This window comes from Microcaecilia unicolor, chromosome 11 (assembly GCF_901765095.1).
Source record: "Microcaecilia unicolor chromosome 11, aMicUni1.1, whole genome shotgun sequence".
NCBI classification, from domain to species: Eukaryota; Metazoa; Chordata; class Amphibia; order Gymnophiona; family Siphonopidae; genus Microcaecilia; species Microcaecilia unicolor.
Window position 1 is genome coordinate 17,284,063 of NC_044041.1, and position 22,433 is coordinate 17,306,495.

A 22,433-nucleotide genomic window follows, 5' to 3' on the forward strand; every position below is an offset into this window, starting at 1 on the left:
AGTAAATTCCTTTTTAATATCAGCCAAAGACTCAGAAAAATTGTTCATAGTACTCATTAGGGAGGAAAGTTCCTTTGTAGATTTCTCAACGGTAACCGCCAGCTGTTGGAGAACTATCCAGACGTTTTCCAACAACACCGTCCCAGGAGCAGTTCTTATTTGCTTCCAGTCAGTGCTCGGGCCCATTGGCCTTTGCATCTCCTCAGGTTGCGCCTTTCCAGCGCCTTCGAACAAGGCCCCCGCGATAACCACTTCGGTCTCCAGGGGTCCTTTCTGGCTTTGGCGTCCTTCCGGATGGGGCGGTGGATCGAGTGCCGGAGGGGATAGCGTGACATCTAAGCCCAAATCCTCCCGGATTTCCCCTTCCTGGAGGACTGCCGGGCTCCTCTCGGTATTTTGGATGGAAGTTCGCGAGATGAACCGCTCTATCGAGGCCTGATGCGGTGAGGAAGTCCGGCTTCCCCCCGGACTATACCCTTTCTTTTAGTATGTGGCATAACTTAGAAGATTCACTTTTTCCAAGCGCCGATTTCCGAGCGGTGCGGAGCTCGCTCAACTACATGCCGCCATCTTGACACACCCCCTTTATCGATTGAATTTTATTTGTTTGATTGTAAAATGTTTTCATTGTGCAATGATTAAAATCATGAATGACGGCTTCTTATGACACCCCATTGCACCACTGTTATCTTCAATTATAAGCACATCAACAACAAAAAAAAGAAGATTTTTCATGTTATTTAAGATATTACTGGTGCCTACATATCTTCTGGCTGTGGCCCAACTCTGTCTCCGGACCACCTCAGCGCTATCTGAATTATGTCAGGATGGTCAGACTTGGTACTCATTGGCACTGCTGCTGCATATCAGTGGAGGGCCAGCTCAGCATGGTTGAAGCCAGTGTTTTCCAAATCGGTCCTGGAGTACCCCCTGGCCAGTCAGGCTTTCAGGATATCCACAATGAATATGCATGAAAGAGATTTGCATACTGGCCAGTCAGATTTTCAGGATATCCACAATGAATATGCATGAAAGAGATTTGCATACTGGCCAGTCAGGTTTTCAGGATATCCACAAGGAATATGCATGAAAGAGATTTGCATACTGGCCAGTCAGGCTTTCAGGATATCCACAATGAATATGCATGAAAGAGATTTGCATACTGGCCAGTCAGGTTTTCAGGATATCCACAAGGAATATGCATGAAAGACATTTGCATACTGGCCAGTCAGATTTTCAGCATATTCACAATGAATATGCATGAAAGAGATTTGTATATTGGCCAGTCAGGTTTTCAGGTTATCCACAATGAATATGCATGAAAGACATTTGCATACTGGCCAGTCAGATTTTCAGGATATCCACAATGAATATGCATGAAAGAGATTTGCATACTGGCCAGTCAGGTTTTCAGGATATCCACAAGGAATATGCATGAAAGAGATTTGCATATTGGCCAGTCAGATTTTCAGGATATCCACAAGGAATATGCATGAAAGAAATTTGCATATTGTTGAGTCAGATTTTCAGGATATCCACAATAGATATGCATGAAGAGATTTGCATACTGGCCAGTCAGGTTTTCAGGATATCCACAAGGAATATGCATGAAGAGATTTGCATACTGGCCAGTCAGAGTTTCAGGATATCCACAATGATTATGCAAATCTCTTTCATGCATATTCATTGTGGATATCCTGAAAACCTGACTAGCCAGGGGGTACTCCAGGACCAACTTGGAAAACACTGGTTTGAGCAGCCAGGAGCCTCTCCTGCCCAATTAAACGGCATCGAATCTTGACCTGATCATACATGCATTGTTCTACTGCATGGTGTATGTCATATGTTTTATATAATCTGCCTTGTGCCTTACTCTAGGAAAAAGACAGAATACCAAATGTATACGAAAAATAATAAATCTATAAACGTATGCCAAGACAACACGCCTCAACACTTTATATGCTACTGGTGTTTTGTGTGGTACTTTTACTTATGGTACTTACGTTATCTGCGTAAATGGTGCAGTTTTGATGTAATTTTGTTCTGGACAGAAGTTGCGTCCAGGCGGGCCATTCTGTGCCACCCAAAGCAGGTGCGAGCTATAGGCAGGGCTAGAAAGAGGCCTAGTGTTTGTGTCAGGAAGCCGGGCCCACGTGCAGTGGCTGGGATGAGATTGCTCTCTGAAGCTCTCTGTGCTTCATCCCCTTCCTGAGGAGGAGAAAGCTGGCCAGTAGCCAGCTAAGGACCCTTTCCAGTTCAAGGGAAATGAATGTGTGTGTGTTTTTTTTTCAAGCAGCTGTAGGGAGCCCCTGGCAGAAGAAAAGGAAGAGCTGGGCCAGTAAAAGAACCACTGCTTATCTCCCAACACAAACAAACAAAGGCAGAAATTCTTCAGGCACCATGTACCCCAGAGCCCTCTGAGATGCTCTGTCTTGCAACAGGGCACCATAGGACAGAACACAGATATCTGCTGCACATGGCAAGCACCCCCCCCTCCCCACCACCGCCGTATACATTGCACCTCTATTCACAATGAGCAGTTTCATCATTAGAAAAACAGTCAATGCAACATTCATCACCTTTTAATAGGGGCATTCTTCCCAAGAACCATGATGCAGAGCACCCCCCCCCCCCCCCCCCACAGGACAGAGATACAAAGGCATTATAGTGTTTTCGGTCTTATTCATTATCCCTTTCCTAATAATTCCTAGCATCCTGTTTGCTTTTTTGGCCACTGCCACACACAGAGCAGAAGATTTCAGCGTATTATCTACAATGACACCCAGATATTTTTCTTGAGCGCTGACCCCCAAGGTGGACCCTAGCATCAGGTAACTATGATTCGGATTATTCTTTCCAATGTGCATCACCTTGCATTTGTCCATATTAAATTTCATCAGTCATGTGGATGCCCAGTCTTCTAATTTCCTAAGGTCTTCCTGCAATATTTCACAGTCTGCATGTGCTTTAACAACCTTGTATCATCTGCAAATTTAATCACCTCACTCATTGTTCTGATTTCCATATCATTTATAAATACGTTAAATTGTACCAGTCCCAGTACAGCTCCCTGTGGCACTCCACTATTCACCCTCCTCCACTGAGAGAAATGACCATGCAATTTATCTTTAAAATCAAGCATGGTACTGTTAGATTGGAGGGTGGCCAATGTAACGCCGATTTTTAAAAAGGTTCTAGAGGTGATCTGGGAAATTATAGACTGGCGAGTCTGATGTTGGTGCCATGCAAAATGGTAGAGACTATTATAAAGAACAAAATTACAGAGCATATTCAAAAGCATGGATTAATGAGACAAAGCCAACATGGATTTAATGAAGGGAAATCTTGCCTCGCCAATCTACTACATTTCTTTGAAGGGGTGAACAAACATGTGGATAAAGGGGAGCCAATTGATATTGTGTATCTGGATTTTCAAAAGCCAGTTTACAAAGTACCTCATGAAAGACTCCAGAGGAAATTGGAGAGTCATGGGATAGGAGGTAGTGTTCTTTTGTGGACTAAAAACTGGTTAAAAGATAGAAAACAGAGAGTAGGGTTATATGGTCAGTATTCTCAATGGAGAAAGGTAGATAGCAGGGTTCCCCAGGGGTCTGTGCAGGGACCACTGTTTTTAAACATATTTATATAAATGATCTAGAGAAGGGAGTAACTCGTGAGGTAATTAAATTTGCTGATGACACAAAGTTATTCACAGTTGTTAAATTAAATACATACGTACATAAGTATTACCATACTGGGACAGACCAAAGGTCCATCAAGCCCAGCATCCTGTTTCCACCAGTGGCCAATCCAGGTCATAAATACCTGGCAAGATCCCAAAAATGTACAAAACATTTTATACTGCTTATCCCAAAAAAGCAGTGGAGTTTCCCCAATTCCATTTTAATAATGGTCTATGGACTTTTCCTTTAGGAAGCCGTCCAAACCTTTTTAAAACCCCACTAAGCTAATTGCCTTTACCACATTCTCTGGCAATGAATTCCAGAGTTTAATTACACGTTGAGTGAAGAAAATGTTTCTCAGATTCATTGTAAATTTACTACTTTGTAGCTTCATTGCATGACCCCTAGTCCTAGTATTTTTGGAAAGAGTAAACAGACGCTTCACATCTACCTGTTCCACTCCACTCATTATTTTATAGACCTCTATCATATCTTGTTTACTGTTTCCCAAAATACTAGGACTAGGGGGCACACAATGAAGCTACTAAGTACTAAATTTAAAACAAATCGGAGAAAATATTTAATTAAACTCTGGAATTCATTGCCTTCCCTCCCTGTGTCCCGCCCTCATGGAAACCGGAAGTTACATCAGACGAGGGCGGGACACAGAGAGGGAAGGCCAGAAGAGACATGATCTGCGACTGCTGCTTTGAATGAAGGAGGCCCGGAGCCGAGGAGGCAGGCAGATGAGACCGCGGACTGCAGCAGCGGGGGGAGCGACTGGAGCAGCAGCGGTAGGGGGAGCGATGGAGGGCGGAGGCGGGGCGGCCTTGCCCCGGGCCCAGCCTAGTCTCTCGGCGGCCCTGAACCAAAGGACCCTAGTTCAACTCAATTTTTTTAAATTGTGACCCTCCAGAAACAGAAATATATCTACTGAACCTAAATATATAAGCCACCTGTAAGCCTGAAGGCTACTGAAGTGGTGTACATTCAGGTACAGCAGATATTTTTCTGACCCTGGAGGGTTCACAATTACAACAATAAAAAGTTAAAGTGGGATTTAAACCAGGGTCCCTTGGTTTAAAGTCCACTGTACTAACCACTAGGCTACCTCTCTGTTCTGCCTAGGCGTCTGATCCCAGACAGACATCCCCATCCCTGGTTTTTTGCTGTTGAAAAATTGGACATTTCATTTTCAAAAATGGCTATTCATTTTGGATATTCTCAACACAAAAACCTTCATCTTCTGACAGCCATTTTCAAAGAGAAAATCTGATGTTTTTCCTGTTTGAAATTGGCTGTGAGATAGGCTTTTTTTTTTTTTACTTTATAAGCAGGATGTTCCAATTCTGACTTAGAAGACTTTTCGACTATCTCCCTCCACATTACAGTGAGGCCCTTTCACTAAAGGACATTAAACCCTAACATGCACTTGGCGTAAGAAAAACAAGCCCTTCTGCAAAACATGTTATTTATTTATTTATTTATTTATTTGTTGCATTTGTATCCCACATTTTCCCACCTATTTGCAGGCTCAATGTGGCTTACAATGTTCCGTCATGGCATTCGCCATTTCAGAGTAAAAGATACAATTGGTGTTACATAGAGAACATGGATGACATAATAGAATTAAGCAAACAGATATAGCAATATAACATTCGGAATTTAAGGTGAAGTGGTGATGTGTTACAATTACAGTTATTGATTGTTGTGGCATGCTTTGTTGAAGAGATAGGTCTTCAGAGATTTAATTAGTTCGTAAATTGTTTTTAAGTGAAGTGGCAATGCATTCCACAACTGCGTGCTCAAGTAGGAAAAGCTGGATGCATGTGTTAGTCTGTATTTTAGTCCTTTACAGCTGGGGAAATGAAGATTAAGGAATGTGCGGGCTGATCTTTTAGCATTCCTGGGTGGCAAGTCGACAAGGTCTAAACAAAAAAACAGCACCACAGGCCTTTAAAAATGGAACACAGTTCTTTAATGAATGAGCCTTGACAAAAAGACCCAACACGGGCTGTGTTTCGGTGACTAGCACCTGCGTCAGGGGTCACAGTGATGACGTGGAAAACTCGGGGAATAACTCGAATATATTCCTCTACAATATATTATTCCTTACCCCACGTCTCATATAGTAAAAGCTACAAAGCAACAAGGCACTTTCACTTTCTATATCCATGTTAAAGCGTTTTGTGGTATTTTGCCTGTTTGCATGTGCTAAGCGCTCATTAACTATTTTTGAAAACAATCTTTTTGAGGGGGTGCAGTGGTGTGCCGAGGGCGGGGCAGTGGGGGTGCACTGCATGGGGGAGTGTAGGGAGCAGCTGCGCGGCTGTCTGCTCCACCAGTTCCCTGCTCCCTCTGATGCTACTTCCTGTTCCGGGGCAGAGGGAGCAGGGAACCGGTGGCGCCGACAGCTGCGTGGCTGCTCCCAGCACCCCAGGAGGTAAGCGCAATGCACCGAGGGAGGTGTTTGGAAATGATGCACCGGGGGAGGGGGAAGGGACACTGCACCCGAGGGGTCAACACTGCCCCAAGTGGCAGCCGACCAAGGAACACCACTGAGGGGGTGTGTCATGGCCAGAGATTAGGATTACCGCACATTAATTAGTTAAAACAGGGTTAACGTGGGAACGCTTAGGACGTCCAAAAAAGGTGCATTAACGCAAGACCTGAAAGAACGGAAAAAAAATGCTCCACTTTTACGTCGTGATAAATCTGGGAAATTCTCACGTTAGAACGTGCGAAGCCCTGACTTCATTGCGCCTTGGTAAAAAAAAATTGAACCCTGCATGGCCGACTTCCTGCTGAGCCCTCAGGCCAACCATGAAAGGGAAGAATGTAATATATCAACCTAATTATTCATAGCAATCATAAAATAGTCATCGTCTGTAGACTTTCTGGCGCGACGTTACAGTAGCTCTAATTAATTCCTCCCAGACAGAACTCAATTATTTGCCAAGTTGTGATAGCTGGATAGAGACCTGGTGCCCCACAGTGGAAAAAAAAAAACCGAACACACAGGACATGCAGTGCTTCAGCTATCTTTAATGAGGAGGAACTAACAGAGAGCTCTGCAAAAGAAGGAAAAGAGAATGATTTTGAGCTGAAAAGGAAGCTAACTACGGAAGCGGAGCAACTGTTCAATTAAAACTCTAGAGGCCTCACATTCAAAGATATTTATACTGCTCTGCTGACCAGAACGTTTCACAGGTATTTAGGGCTAGGTTCTAAATATCACGTTCAAAATATGTACCCTAGTTCACAAAATCATTCACGGAGACGCCCCAGCCTACATGTCAGACCTGATAGACTTACCATCCAGGAACGCTAATACTACTACCACTACTTAACATTTCTAAAGCGCTACTAGGGTTACGCAGCGCTGTACAATTTAACATAAAAGGACAGGCCCTGCTCAAAGAGCTTACAATCTAAAGGACAAGTGAGTAGACGATACGATGGGGGCAGTCAATTTGGGGCAGTCCGGATATCCTGAAGGGTAAGAGTTAGGTGCCGAAGGCAGCATTGAAGAGGTGGGCTTTAAGCAGAGACTTGAAGATGGGCAGGGAGGGGGCTTGACGTAGGGGCTCAGGAAGGTTGTTCCAGGCATAGGGTGAGGCGAGGCAGAATGGGCGGAGCCTGGAGTTGGCAGTGATGGAGAAGGGTACTGAGAGGAGGGATTTGTCCTGTGAATAAATAATAAGTAATAAATCATCCCGCACATTCCTCAATCTTCACTTCCCCAACTGTAAAGGTCTAAAATACAAACTAACGCATGCGTCAACCTTCTCCTACTTGAGCACACAATTCTGGAACCAGCTGCCGCGCAGCTTGAAAGCGATCTACGAATTAACCAACTTCCACAAACTACTGAAGACCCATCTCTTTAACAAGGCATACCACAAAGATCAACAAACGTGAACTCCTACACATATATCCAGAATTGTCTTACAACATTTGCTTGTTACTCTACTATCATGTTTCATCACTATCATAGTACCCAAGATCCTGATGTTATAGTAAATGTATATTCTCCTATACATTTCCATCATTCATGATGTATTGTAAGCCACATTGAGCCTGCAAAGAGGTGGGAAAATGTGGGATACAAATGCAATAAATAAATAAATACAAATTTCTGTGGGAAAATCCAAGCATATTCCGTAGCAATGCACATAACTCAGGGGCTCTATTACTAAGGTTCGTAGACGGCTACGAGCGTCCAACGCATATTAAATTGGAACTACCGCCCGGCTACCGTGTGCCCTGGGTGGTAATTCAATTTTGATGCGCATCCAAAACATGCGGGTAGAAAATATTTCCTATTTTCTACCACGTGTGGCGCTTACCTGGTGGTAATCGGCAGTTTATGTGTACTGGCCGCTCACTGCCCGGTTAGCGTGTGAGACCTTACCAAAGTCAATGGGTGCCGCATGTCCATTTTCGGCCACAAAAAGAGGGACTTTTTTTCCAGGTGCGCTGAAAAATGGACCTGTGCGCGTCCAAAACATGTACCTACACCAGCTCAGGCCAGTTTTAGGCTCGCCTTAGTAAAAGGGCCCCTTAGCTGGCTAACAAGCCAATCAGCGCTGTTATTTGTATGTTAACAAGCAATTAGGAGCATCAGGGGCGTAGCTACGTGGGACCACGAGGGCCTGAGCCACCGTAGATTTGGCCCTGGACCCCCCTGCTGATGACCCTCTCGACCCCCCCCCTCCTGCTGCCAACCCGCCATCGCCGTCGCCTACCTTTGCTGGTGGGGGACCCCAACCCCCACCAGCCGAGGTCCTCTTCTTCCTTCGTCCTGTTTCTGAGTCTGATGTCCTGGGGGCGGCAATGGTGGGGGGGACTAAAATGTGCACCCTCACTCGGGCTCTGGACCCCCCTCCCGCCGAAGTCTGGCTACGCCCCTGAGGAGCATTAATTGGCATTAATTAGAACTTACGCACAGAACTCCCTAAGTACATTCTATAACACAGTGCGTGTAAATTTTAATGTGTATTGTCAAAAAGGTCATGGACATGGAATAGGCAGGTCATGGGTGTTCTAACAATTTATGAACAGTGTTATAGAAATTACCTGCTCCACCACTAATTTAGGTGTCGGGATTTACACCAGGTTCTAATTGGCATAATTTGTCATGACTAGATATGGTCGCATGGATGGCCATCAGCATATTGTATAAACCACGTGGAAAATTTATAGGACACGCTTAGGAGAAAATGATTTTCCAGGTGCCATATGTAGAATTACCTTTATCAAAACTGTAGAGATTACTGCGACAGACGGTCCACTTGCGTAACGGTCTTTTTTAAGACCATTTTTAAGGTCTTGTCTGCAGATCTTTTATCCTTGGAATCTTTTATTCGCGATTTGAGATTCCTTTGATGTGTTAAATTCATTGTTCACCTTGATTAAAAGACTCCTGATGTAGGCCTATCCGGCCGAAACACAACGTTGTATCGAGTCATTTTTAATGTGTGATTGTTATATTATCATCTGTTTGAAAATTATTAAATTCTGCTTATTTTAAAGACAATTTGGTTCCATTCTTTGGATAGCCTGGCTTATATTCCCACCTTTTTTATTTTTCACTTCACGCCTCGTGGGATCTATTGAGTTCTCCACTTTTGTGGATTCTCTCTACCCTAATATATAGAATCTCCCCCATGATGCCTGATAAAATCAGCGCCTGAAAAAAAACGCTTGTGATGTTCTGTAAACCACACCTAAAGTCTGACACAGTTTATAGAATAATGCTTAAGCAGTGAGGTTGCACATAAATTTAGGTGCTGCCATTTGCATGAACGAAAATGTGGTGCAAATGCAAGTACCTACATTTACACATGTAACATAGTAACATAGTAGATGACGGCAGAGAAAGGCCTGCACGGTCCATCCAGTCTGCCCAACAAGATAAACTCATATGTGCTACTTTATGTGTATACCTGACCTTGATTTGTATCTGCCATTTTCAGGGCACAGACCATAGAAGTCTGCCCAGCATTAGCCCCACCTCCCAACCACTAGGCCCGCCTCCCACCACCGGCTCTGCCACCCAAGCGCCGCTAAGCATCCTTCATGGAGCATCATCCTATATAATAATTCTCACCTCCAACGTTCTGACTTGCCTGGGACCGTGGCTCATTCCGAGTTGGTCTGCTAGGCTCCGTAGATCAGGCTGACATCACCGTAGCCATTGTAATGTCAACTTCAGAACCCGGGGGGAAAAAAACATGCCTCACAGCTGATCCATGTCCAGAGGAGGGTCACTGGACATGGGTGGGTGGAGGAGGGGTAGTGGAGAGAGGAGGGCCGCTGGACATGGGTGGCTGGAGGGGGGGCAGGGGAGAGAGGAGGGTCACTGGACATGGGTGGCTGGAGGGGGGGCAGGGGAGAGAGGAGGGTCACTGGACATGGGTGGCAGGAGGGGGGGCAGGGGAGAGAGGAGGTTCGCTGGACATGGGTGGCTGCAGTGGGCGCAGGGGGAGAGGAGGGTCGCTGGATATGGGTGGCTGCAGGGGGAGAGGAGAGTCGCTGGACATGGGTGGCTGCAGGGGAGCCAAAGAAAACCTTGCTAGCGCCCATTTCATTTGGGTCAGAAATGGGCCTTTTTACTAGTTATTCTATAATTATGCACATAACTCAAAACCATGCCCCTAATCTGCCCTGAAATGCTCATGACACTCCCATTTCCGTGCCCCCTTTTTTGGACCTAACGTAAATTTTAGGTGCACTTTACACAGGCAATTTCTAATTAAATCTAATTAGTTCCAAGAATTGCTAGTTAAATAGTCAATTTGGTGCTAATTAGATCATTATTCAATTAAATTGCACATGCAAATTAGGCACATGCCCAATTCGCATGCTCAATTTTTGGTGATTTTTAAAGAATGAGGGGGTAAATGCTACGAAACACATTTTATACCTATGGGCTTCTTAGTATTTAGCATATGATAAGCTTTGGTAAAAGGGAAGGGCACTTGATATACTGCCTTTCTGTAACCACATTAAGTAGAGAGGTGTGGTAGCCCTGTAAGTCCACTCTTAAAGGTTATCAATAGATACCACATTCAAAGCGGTTTACATAGTAAATACAGGTACTTATTTGTACCTGGGGCAATGGAGGGATAAGTGACTTGCCCAGAGTCACAAGGCGCTGCAGGGGGAATTGAACCCAGTTGCCCAGGATCAAAGTCCGCTGCACTAACTACTAGGCTACTCCTCCACTAGCAACAGAATCTCAAATAGTGGCAACATTCCATGTAAAATCTCAAACAGTAACAAGATTCCAGAATCCCAAAGAGTAGCAACATTCCATGTAGAATCTCAAATAGGGAAATGGGACTTGATATACCACCTTTCTGAGGTTTTTGCTACTACATTCAAAGTGGTTTACATATATTCAGGTACTTATTTTGTACCAGGGGCAGTGGAGGGTTAAGTGACTTGCCCAGAGTCACAAGGAGCTGCAGTGGGAATCGAACTCTGTTCCCCAGGATCAATGTCCACTGCACTAACCACTAGGCAAGTGCAGTGGACTTTCACAAGCAGCACTTCTGTGGAGATCAGTATCCCATTGTCCTGTCTCTTATCCACAATGTCCCTTTCACATAAAACATTTTCTAAATGGTTTCAGGCCTCCTGACAAGCTCATAACAGCTGGAGGATATTCCCCACTGCTGGGTTTGGCACCTGATGCTTGGCCTTGAGCGGCTTGGTTTCAGGCTGGAAAGAGAAGGGAAGTGGTGCCCCCTGGTGGAAATACAGAACTTAGGTACTATTTGCTGATAATTAACAGAGGATATGACTTGGAGGAGCAATCTAGCAGATTTCGGGTTCAAGCATATGGGATACAATGACCTGACTGTCTGCATATCTCTGAGGTAGTTGAATTGAGTTAGGTCTGGGGTTAAGAGTCTCCGTGGAGGCAGTGTGGGGATATCAGTGATGTAGATCCCTGCTATGCCTCCTGCTCCTGCCTGAAGCTGTTTGCACTGCAAGTTATCTTTACATAAGTACATAAGTATTGCCACACTGGGACAGACCAAAGGTCCATCAAACCCAGCATCCTGTTTCCAACAGTGGCCAATCTAGGTCACAAATACCTGGCAAGATCCCAAAAAAGTTCAATACATTTTATGCTGCTTATCCCAGAAATAAGCAGTGGATTTTCCCTAAGTCCATTTAATAATGGTCTATGGACTTTTTCTTTAGGAAGCCATCCAAACCTTTTAAAACTCTGCTAAGCTAACCGCCTTTACTACATTCTCTGGCAACAAATTCCAGAGTTTAATTACACGTTGAGTGAAGAAAAATTTCTCCAATTTGTATTAAATGTACTGCTTTATACTAATTGTATGAATTGGAGGTGTCCAAATTTAGTCCTGAAGGGCTGCAATCAGGTCAGGTGTTTTAGGATATCCCTAATGAATATGCAAGAGATTCTATGCATGTCCTCAAGGAATCAGCTTGGACACCCCCCCCCCCCCCCCCCCCCCCCCGGGCACAAATATTCTTCCATTACATTCTGACTCACACTAACGCATTGCCTCAATTCCCCTTGATAAGCAGATACTGCCAGTGAGATGTAGACCAAGGAACTGGAAGGAATGGTTGCAGATTGCATACAGAGGAGGAAAACCAAAGCAAAACTGTCACATGCTGCATCTGCCCCCAGTTTTCCAGATTTAACTATCGGACTAACTGTACACATTACTCATTGCTCTCACAGCAATATCCAGTTTGGCTTCCACCAACCATTCATCAACTCAACGTTATTTTTACATCGCACCATTTACATCCACAAATCACCAGTCTTTTTAAAGACTCCTGAGGCAGGCATTGTAGCCGAAACACATCCTATATAATAATTCTCACCTCCAACGTTCTAAGGGTCTTGCTGCCTGTGTTTGTGACTTCTTCGCTGTTGGTCTGCTAGGCTCCGTAGCACAGGCTGACGTCACCGAAGCCATTGTGGCCACAGCCCTGGGGGGCTGTCCTGGGAGTGGGCAGGGCACCGCCATTGCACACCGAGGGCAGATCAGGCCGCTTCGCCTCACCCGTCTTCCCACGCTGTGGCTCAGGGTCCGAGTCGGAGGCCGAACTCTTGCTGAGCCTGGCCCGCACCAAAACGCGCTCATACGGCAGCACGGCCAGCGTGACGGCACCTTTAACCGAGCACTATGTGGAGCACCAGGTGGGCAAAGGCGACACGCTGCAGGGCATTGCGCTCAAGTACAGAGTAACGGTAAGGAGGGAGGGGATGCTTGCTAGGTTAAATGCCTGTTCCCTGTCTTTCCCCAGCTTCCATCACCCACCCCTGAGGCACTGCCCGCCCCTGTGGTCCTGCAGAGGGCCTGGACTGCGGATGTTACTGCAAGAAAGGAGGGATGGAGAGTGGGAGGGGGATCCTGAAACTCGGAGGGAGGGAGAGGATGACCCTGGCACTCGAAGAGAGGGAGGGAGGGGACGATGACCCTGGAACTGGGAGGGAGGTGTGACCCTGGAGCTGGGAGGGAGGGAGGGAGGGGGGGCCCTTGGCACACACTCTCATTCTCACACACACACTCTCTCTCTCACAGACACACTTGCACCCAGTCTCACTCTCTCTCTCTGTCACACACACACACTCACACACACATTCACTCTCTCTCTCTCTCCCAGAGTCACTCTCACACACACTCTCTCAAACATACACACTCCGAGGAAAACTTTGCTACTGTGCCTGTTTCATTTGTGTCAGAAACAGACTTTTTTTAACATGCCAGGACAGACCAAGGGTCCATCGAGCCCAGCACCCTGTCTCCGACAGCGGCCAAAAGAACAAACAATTTGTCCCACCCATCCCAGAAATAGTCAAGTCCAATTGTATCTACAATTAAGGAATAGTTTTCCACACTCTGTCTCCTTGGCTTTTTGGAAGAGTCCTGTTGATTACGTTACTCCTCTGTTGTTGCATCTGCCCCCATGGCATGATCCCTGCCCTTTCAGCAGGCAGCACTGGCATGTACCTTTCTGTAAGTTTTGTCGTTGATGATACGTTGAAACCTTCTGCTCAGTGTGCTGCGGCGGCCAAGAAAGCAAATAGAATGTTAGGTATTATTAGGAAAGGAAAACAAAAATGAGAACGTTATATTGCCTTTGTATCAGTCCATGGTGCCACTGCACCTCGAATATTGTGTTCAATTCTGGTCACCGCATCTCAAAAAAGATATAGAGGCTTATTTTCAAAGCACTTAGCCTCCCAAAGTTCTATAGAAACCTATGGAACTTAGCCTCCCAAAGTGCTTTGAAAATATGCCTCATAGTGGAATTAGAAAGGTGCAGAGAAGGGCGACGAAAATGATAAAAGGGGATGGGACGACTTCCCTATGAGGAAACAGGATGCTGGGCCTGATGGACCTTTGGTCTGTCCCAGTGTGGCAATACTTATGTACTTATCTCTGATCTGATGATGTAACATAAAATAGGGAAATTCATATTTATCAGAACATTTGAAGGTAAACTGTGGATTCCCTCATGTTTGGTCCCAGGCCTGGTTCTGTTCATTGTCGTTTGAGTGATACTGCAGAGGGGGCAGTAAGTAAAGTTCAGTTTTGTTTTGTTTTGCAAATGAAACTAAAAGAGAGTGGGCACCTCTGAAAGAGTAGAAGGAATGAGGAAAGACTTTAAAAAGTTCAAGGAGCAGGTTGAGAACTTAGGATGAGGTCTCATCTGTAGAGGTGATATTGAGGGGCATAATTGAACGAAAACGTCTATCTCCATGGGCGTTTATCTCCGAGAACGGGTCCGTGAAGGGGCGGACTGAACCGTATTTTCGAAAAAAATAGACGTCCATGTTTTATTCGACAATTTGTGAGCTGGGCATTTTTGCTTTTCAGCGATAATGGAAAATGAAAGCGCCCAGCTCAAAAACGAATAAATCCAAGGCATTTGTTCGTGGGAGGGGCCAGGAGTCGTAGTGCACTGGTCCCCCTCACATGCCAGGACACCAACTGGGCACCCTAGGGGGCACTTTTACAAAAACAAAAAAAAGGTAAAAGAGCTCCCAGGTGCATAGCACCCTTCCCTTGTGTGTTGAGTCCCCCAAATCCCCCTCAAAACCCACTGCCTACAAGTCTATACCATTACTATAGCCCTAAGGGGTGAAGGGGGGCACCTACATGTGGGTACAGTGGGTTTGGGGGGGTTGGACGACTAAGCATTAAGCAGCACAATTGTAACAGGTAGGGGGGGGGGGGTGGGCCTGGGTCCACCTGCCTGAAGTCCACTGCACCCCCTAACAACTGCTCCAGGGACCTGCATACTGCTGCCAGGGAGGTGGGTATGACATTTGAGGGTGAAAATAAAAAGTTGTGAAACATCATGTTTTGTGGTGGGAGGGGGTTAGTGACCACTGGGGGAGTCAGGGGAGGTCATCCCCGATTCCCTCTGGTGGTAATCTGGTCATTTAGGGCACTTTTTGGGGCCTTATTCGTGAAAAAACAGGGTCCAGGAAAAGTGCCCTAAATTCTAGCTACAAACGCATACTTTTTTTCCATTATCGGTGAAAAGCGCCCATGTCTGTTCAGGTGATAACCATGCCCCAGTCCCACCTTCACCACGCCTCCGACACACCCCCATCAACTTTGTACGCTTCTGCGATGGAGTGCAGTTGAAAACATCCAAGTTCGGCTTTTGATTATACCGCGTTATTCGTTTTTATGAGATAAACGTCCATCTCCCGATTTAGGTCGGAACTTGAGCGTTTTTCTCGTTCGATTATAAGCAGGATTGCCTCTGTACAAGTCATTTATAAGACCTCACCAACTAGACTAATTTGTTAGGGTTACCATGGCTTTTAGACAGTTAATGAACAAACATCAAACAGTGACTGATTTACAGTACAGCAGTAGATCATCTATTTTTCAAAAATCTCCGGATTTGAGTTTGACTGAGTCTGAGCCTAAGCATACTTGTCAAAAGAGCGGGCATCCCTCAACAGCTTCAGCTGGCTTCTGAGCAGGGTTGCCAGGTGGAAATTTTTTTTCCAGCCCAATCCAGCCCAAAAAACAGCCCAAAACCCGCCCAAACACAAACCCCGCCCCTGACACCACCACCCCCGCGTCATCACCCCCGCCCCCGCCGTCATCAACCCCGCCCCCGCTGTCACCAGCCCCGCCTCCCACATCATTGGCCCCGCCTCCCCGTCATCGGCCCCGCCTCCCACGTCATCGGCCCCGCCTCCCCGTCATCGGCCCCCGCCTCCTACGTCATCGGCCCCGCCTCCCACGTCACTAACCCCGCCCAAAAAACGTCACTAACCCCGCCCCCCCCCGCGGCCGAAAAAACCGCCCTGAAACCCAAAAACAGCCCAAAAAACCGCAACCCGCCGCGGGCAAAAATTTCCCGCGGCGGTTCGCGGAAAACCGCCCAATTGGGCGGTAAAACCGCCCACCTGGCAACACTGCTTCTGAGGTATATGTGAAAGTCTTTACATATCTTAAAGTTGTGCTGCATGAATAAAATTCCTTTGACAGATTATTCAACCAGTAGGGAAACATAGAGGAGATCAGCAATGCCTTTCTCTCTCTCTTTAGCGCCCCCATGTGTCCAGACTGACTAATAGGCCAGAGATGGTTTCTCTCATTTTGTGGCTAGGTGTGTGGGTCATTAGCACATAAAAGAAAACGAAGATATTTTCCTAAAAAGTAAAAAAAACCTGGAGGACCTATCTGAAGAAGTCCAAAAGGAGGACATGTCCTCTTAAAAGAGGCCGTACGGTAACCCTATAAGTTGTAAAATTCTGGAATCTCTTCTCCAAACGGATGCAAACAACAGTGGAAGGTATCCAGAGAAAGGTAAACTAAATGACGCAGAGTCTGCATCAAAATTCTTATGAGATGAAACTTGAGGACCTACATTTTCCTTTTCTGTAGGGCTATCAGACAATTCTTTACTCATAAAGTGCCTCTGAGCAATGTCAGAAAGAGGAAACAGGGAACACAGAGCAGATCCATCAGGGTGATCTCTCAGGTGGAGAGGGAGGAGCCAGTAGGGAAATAGAAGCAGGGCTATCAAGCATCAGACCAGCTTTTAGGATGTCTCAGAGTGCCAGTGGCATAGCCACAGGTGGGCTTGGGTGGGCCAGGGCCCACCCAACAGTAGCACATGTTTAGTGGTAACTGGTGGAAATCCTAAGCTCCGCCAGCTGAAGATTTCCCCCTGATGGTAACAAAAACGCTACTCTCCATGACACCGGCACCTGCGCATGCTCAGTCTTCAGTGCATGCCTGCTGCCAAGGTGGAAAGAACCGTTTTCCCACCAGCTGAGATTTTTTTTTGGGGGGTGGGGGAAGAACACTTGGTGCCCACCCAATTCTTGCCTAGGCCCACCCAAAATCTGTTATCAGGCTACGCCCCTGTCTCAGACTGTTAGACATAATGTAGGAACAATGCTAATCACAAAATGTCTGTTTCAATATTGCTGGTTTGAAAAGCACAAAATTACTACTACTACTACTATTTAGCATTTCTATAGCGCTACAAGGCATACGCAGCGCTGCACAAACATAGAAGAAAGACAGTCCCTGCTCAAAGAGCTTACAGTCTAATAGACAAAAAATAAATAAAGTAAGCAAATCAAATCAATTAATGTGATTGGGAAGGAAGAGAGGAGGGTAGGTGGAGGCGAATGGTTACGAGTCAAAAGCAATGTTAAAGAGGTGGGCTTTCAGTCTAGATTTAAAGGTGGCCAAGGATGGGGCAAGACGTAGGGGCTCAGGAAGTTTATTCCAGGCGTAGGGTGCAGCGAGACAGAAGGCGCGAAGTCTGGAGTTGGCAGTAGTGGAGAAGGGAACAGATAAGAAGGATTTATCCATGGAGCGGAGTGCACGGGAAGGGGTGTAGGGAAGGACGAGTGTGGAGAGATACTGGGGAGCAGCAGAGTGAATACATTTATAGGTTAGTAGAAGAAGTTTGAACAGGATGCGAAAACGGATAGGGAGCCAGTGAAGGGTCTTGAGGAGAGGGGTAGTATGAGTAAAGCGACCCTGGCGGAAGATGAGACGGGCAGCAGAGTTTTGAACCGACTGGAGAGGGGAGAGGTGACTAAGTGGGAGGCCAGCAAGAAGCAGATTGCAGTAGTCTAAACGAGAGGTGACAAGGGTGTGGATGAGGGTTTTGGTAGAGTGCTCGGAAAGAAAGGGGCGGATTTTACGTTAGGCTAAAACAGAATAAATGTAACGCGGATGCAACTGGAGAAGATCAAGGTTTCTTGCAGTGTGGACAGACATGCTGGTTTGAGTGACCTTCAGAGAGAATAAGATGCGCAGTAACCCGTAGGAAAAACGGCCACATTGGGACGTGTTTTCTGTTTCCAGTTTCAGAGTCCCTTGTAGTAAAGTGCCTTAAGCTGTGCACTTATTTCACATTAACAGCTGGTAAGTGCAAATCCCAGCCCCCTGAGAACAAGCCCCCTCCCCACCAGATCCCGACTGTCTCCCACCCTCAGTCCTCCCCTTGGGACCATTTTGGTCGGGCTCTGAGGCAGGGGCGTAGCCAGACAACAGATTTTGGGTGGGCCTAGGGAAGAAGTGGGTGGGCACCAATTGTTCTTCCCCCCCCCCCCCCCCAACCACCACCCAAAAAATATCTCAGCTGGTGGGAAAATGCTTCTTTCCACCTTGGCAGTCTGCAGCAGGCATGCGCTGAAAACTGAACATACGCAGGTGCCGGTATCGTGGAGAGTAGCGTTTTCGTTACCATCTGGAGGAAATCTTCAGCTGGCGGAGCTTGGGATCCCACCAGCTACCACTAAACGTGTGCTACTGTTGGGTGGGCCTGAGCTCTAAGTGGGTGGGCACGTATGTGCAGGACGTCAGACTCACAGAAACAGAAGCCGGCGCAGCTGATCTGCAAGGGCAGGCTTCTACATGGAATGTTGTTAGTGGAATAGCAACATTAACATTCCATGTAGAATCTCAAATCGTAGCAACAGAATCTCAAACAGTAGCCAACATTCCATGTAGAATCTTAGATAGTAGCAAAATTCCATTTAGAATCTGAAATAGGGAAAGGGAAATGGGACTTGATATACTGCCTTTCTGTAACTACATTCAAAGGTGGTTTACATGGTATATACAGGTACTTATTTGGGTAATGGAGAGTTAAGTGACTTGCCCAGAGTCAGAAGGAGCTGCAGTGGGAATCAAACCCAGTTCCCAAGGATCAAAGTCTGCTGCACTAACCACTAGGCTACTTCTCCACTAGCAACACTCTGTGTAGAATCTCAAATAGGGAAATAGGACTTGATATACCACCTTTCTGCGATTGTTGCAACTAGTATATACAGGTACTTATTTGTACCTCAGGCAGTGGGAATCAAACCCAGTTCTCTAGGACCCAAAGTCTATTGCACTAACCACTAGGCTACTCCTCCATCTAGCTGGAATCTTGCTGTTCTTTGGGGTTCTACATGGAATGTTGCTACTGTTTGAGATTGTGCCTGGAATCTTGTTAATGGGACTTGATATACCGCCTTTCTGTGGTTTTTTGCAACTACATTCAAAGCGGTTTACATATATTCAGGCACTTATTTTGTACCAGGGGCAATGGAGGGTTAAGTGACTTGCCCAGAGTCACAAGGAGCTGCAGTGCAAATTGAACTCAGTTCCCCAGAAACAAAGTCTGCTACACTAACCACTAGGCTACTCCTTGGGATTCCGGAATCTTGCTGTTCTTTGGGGTTCTACATGGAATGTTGCTACTGTTTGAGATTGTGCCTGGAATCTTGTTAATGGGACTTGATATACCGCCTTTCTGTGGTTTTTGCAACTACATTCAAAGCGGTTTACATATATTCAGGTACTTATTTTGTACCAGGGGCAATGGAGGGTTAAGTGACTTGCCCAGAGTCACAAGGAGCTGCAGTGGGAATCAAACCCAGTTCCCCAGGATCAAAATCTGCTGCATGAATGTGATGTAAAATATACATGCTGGTCCTTGTTATTTTGGGGTCACGGACTGTACAGGCACCGGCCATACTTCCCAACTACTGGACTTGCCATCAGAGCCCAGTCCAGTCCACCCAGATCTTTCTTTCCATAATCAGGACACAAATGAAGCCCTGCAAAAAGTCTTCGAACGTGAGCCCACATCCCTCTGTATCTCCGAAGGGCCACCCCTGTTCCCTATCATAAAAATTTACCTCAGGAAAGAGCAACCATTACTGAGGCACATCTACCTTAGCAAGATCTACTACTCTGTGTTTATTGCTATGGAAAACATTTTTTAAATATACTCATTAAGGTCATGAACTGAAGGGAAACAATGTCTCTTATTGTGCCTTGATGATCTTGAGAACATTGCAACGTACGAAGGCTTTCTCACAAAGGAGTTTTTTTATTACAGAAAAAAATGAGTCAAACAACAGGGTATTAACGACTGACTGATAACCATGAGGACTCTGGGAGGCTGGCAAGATGCCACCCTCAACAGTTCACATGCAATTAAAACTGAGAAATCTAGGGCCAGTCAACTAGTGCTACTTCAGAACCAGATCCGAAACGCTGACCCCATGACAGCTCCTGGATCCTAAAACAAGCAGGTTCCTGGGGTGCTTCAGATAAGTGGGTGTGAGGGGGCAGAACACTGTATCTTTGCCTTGTCATCAGTGGAACATAGAAAAATGCCAGATTTAGACGCACCGTCAGCAAATAGGATGGATGCAAAGAAGGTAAAAACTCATCATGGTGGCATATAAGTCATTCCTAACGTACTGCTCATACAGTACTAGAAAGCAGTTTTAACCGTTGCATTATTTTAAATGTTCTGTTCTTGGATGCTACAAGGATTTAATTAACTCCTTTAATGAGAGATGGTGCTTCCAGAACTATAAAGGTGGGACTTCGGAAGGGGAAGCTGGTGGAGCTCCAGTCACGGGTGCGGTAAAGTAACTTAAACGTTTAGTTTCACTCCGGCTTGGATAAAGGAAATCTGAAGGAATCCTGGGTACCAGGTATGGAGTGCCAGGCTCTGCTCACAGGCACCAGGAGTCCAAGCAAGGTAAGGAAAGCCGAAAAAAGCGTGGCCCATAGGCACCATCCCATTTCCAGCTGTATCATTTTTAAATGACTTGCATAGGCTATTGTTACGGGTATCAAAGACACATGGAAATGACAAAGAGCTCCTATTTTGTTCATTTTCAATGCAGATATGTCACATGTTGGAGATTTTTGTCGCAGTCACACAAACCGCACTAAAATTTATATATGTAATACTAGGAGATCATAAACTTCAACAAAGATAATGCGTTTATTGTACTTCTGTATTATGTATTAGACTTCGTGAGATAATTACTCAAAAAAACTATGAGATATCTCCACTGAATGAAAATAAAATACATGTATTAGACTTCTACAAATTTAAATTTTGTAACCGCCTTTTTAGCGCTATGTAAGCCACATTGAACCTGCCATACGGTGGGAAAATGTGGGATACAAATGCACTAAATAAATAAATAAATATTTAGTATAATCCCATCTCAGTATTCTCAAAAATTAAAACATCAAAATAAGAATTAGCATCATATTTCATCACACTGACTTTCCAACATATTGGTTGTACAAAATTTTTAAAATACTGAGATCTCCTAAGATTGTTCTGTCAGATCTTGTTCACTTTTACTCTACTTCCCCACCAGGACATTTTTTTTCCTAAGAAAATTTGGGTTGCCAATGCATTATTTGATGCTTTTGCTAAACTACCTTAGACGCTTTCTGGGGTTGGTTTACCGGCTAGAACATGGTTTGCATTGGGCACCTGGTGTTCACTGCAAGCTGTGCTATAGTATTTGCATAATAATGCATGTTTTGCATCTCATTAATATGTACCAGGGGTAGCCTAAATGGCACTGCATTAGGGCACCAAAACCAGTGTTAGAGCACTTAAATGGAAAGGGAATAGGACTTGATACACTGCCTTTCTGTGTGTGTGTGTGTGTGTGTGTGTGTGTGTGTTGGGGGGGGGGGGGGGTTATAACTACATTCAAAGCGGTTTACATAGTATATACAGGTACTTATTCGTACATGGGGCAATGGAGGGTTAAGTGACTTGCCCAGAGTCACAAGGAGCTGCAGTGCCAATCGAACTCAGTTCTCCAGAAACAAAGTCTGCTGCACTAACCACTAGGCTACTCCTTGGGATTCCGGAATCTTGCTGTTCTTTGGGGTTCTACATGGAATGTTGCTACCGTTTGAGATTGTGCCTGGAATCTTGTTAATGGGACTTGATATACTGCCTTTCTGTGGTTTTTGCAACTACATTCAAAGCGGTTTAGGTATATTCAGGTACTTATTTTGTACCTGGAGCAATGGAGGGTTAAGTGACTTGCCCAGAGTCACAAGGAACTGCAGTGGGAATCGAACTCAGTTCCCCAGAATCAGAGTCTGCTGCATTAACAACTAGGCTACTCCACTAGCAACATTCCATGTAGAAGCCTGCCCTTGCAGATCAGCAATGCGGCCGCACAGGCTTCTGTTTCTGTGATTCTGACGTCCTGCACGTACGTGCAGGACGTCAGAATCACAGAAACAGAAGCCTGCGCGGCCGCGTTGCTGATCTGCAAGGGCAGGCTTCTACATGGAATGTTGCTAGTGGAATAGCAATATTCCATGTAGAATCTCAAATAGTAGCAACAGAATCTCAATAGTAGCAATATTCCATCTAGATTCTCCAATAATAGCAACATTCCATGTAGAATCTTAGATA

General features: G+C 45.6%; 1 protein-coding gene across 1 annotated transcript in view; it reads left to right on the forward strand.

Moving 5' to 3' along the window:
• Nucleotides 1-20,267: 20,267 nt before the first annotated feature.
• Nucleotides 20,268-22,433, forward strand: part of LOC115480247 (solute carrier family 2, facilitated glucose transporter member 11-like) — a 61,849-nt gene continuing 59,683 nt past the window's right edge. The window contains exon 1 of the mRNA XM_030218779.1: nucleotides 20,268-20,729. Within this exon, the coding sequence (XP_030074639.1) occupies nucleotides 20,685-20,729 (45 nt within the window). The 5' untranslated portion in view covers nucleotides 20,268-20,684. The remainder of the gene's footprint in view (nucleotides 20,730-22,433) is intronic.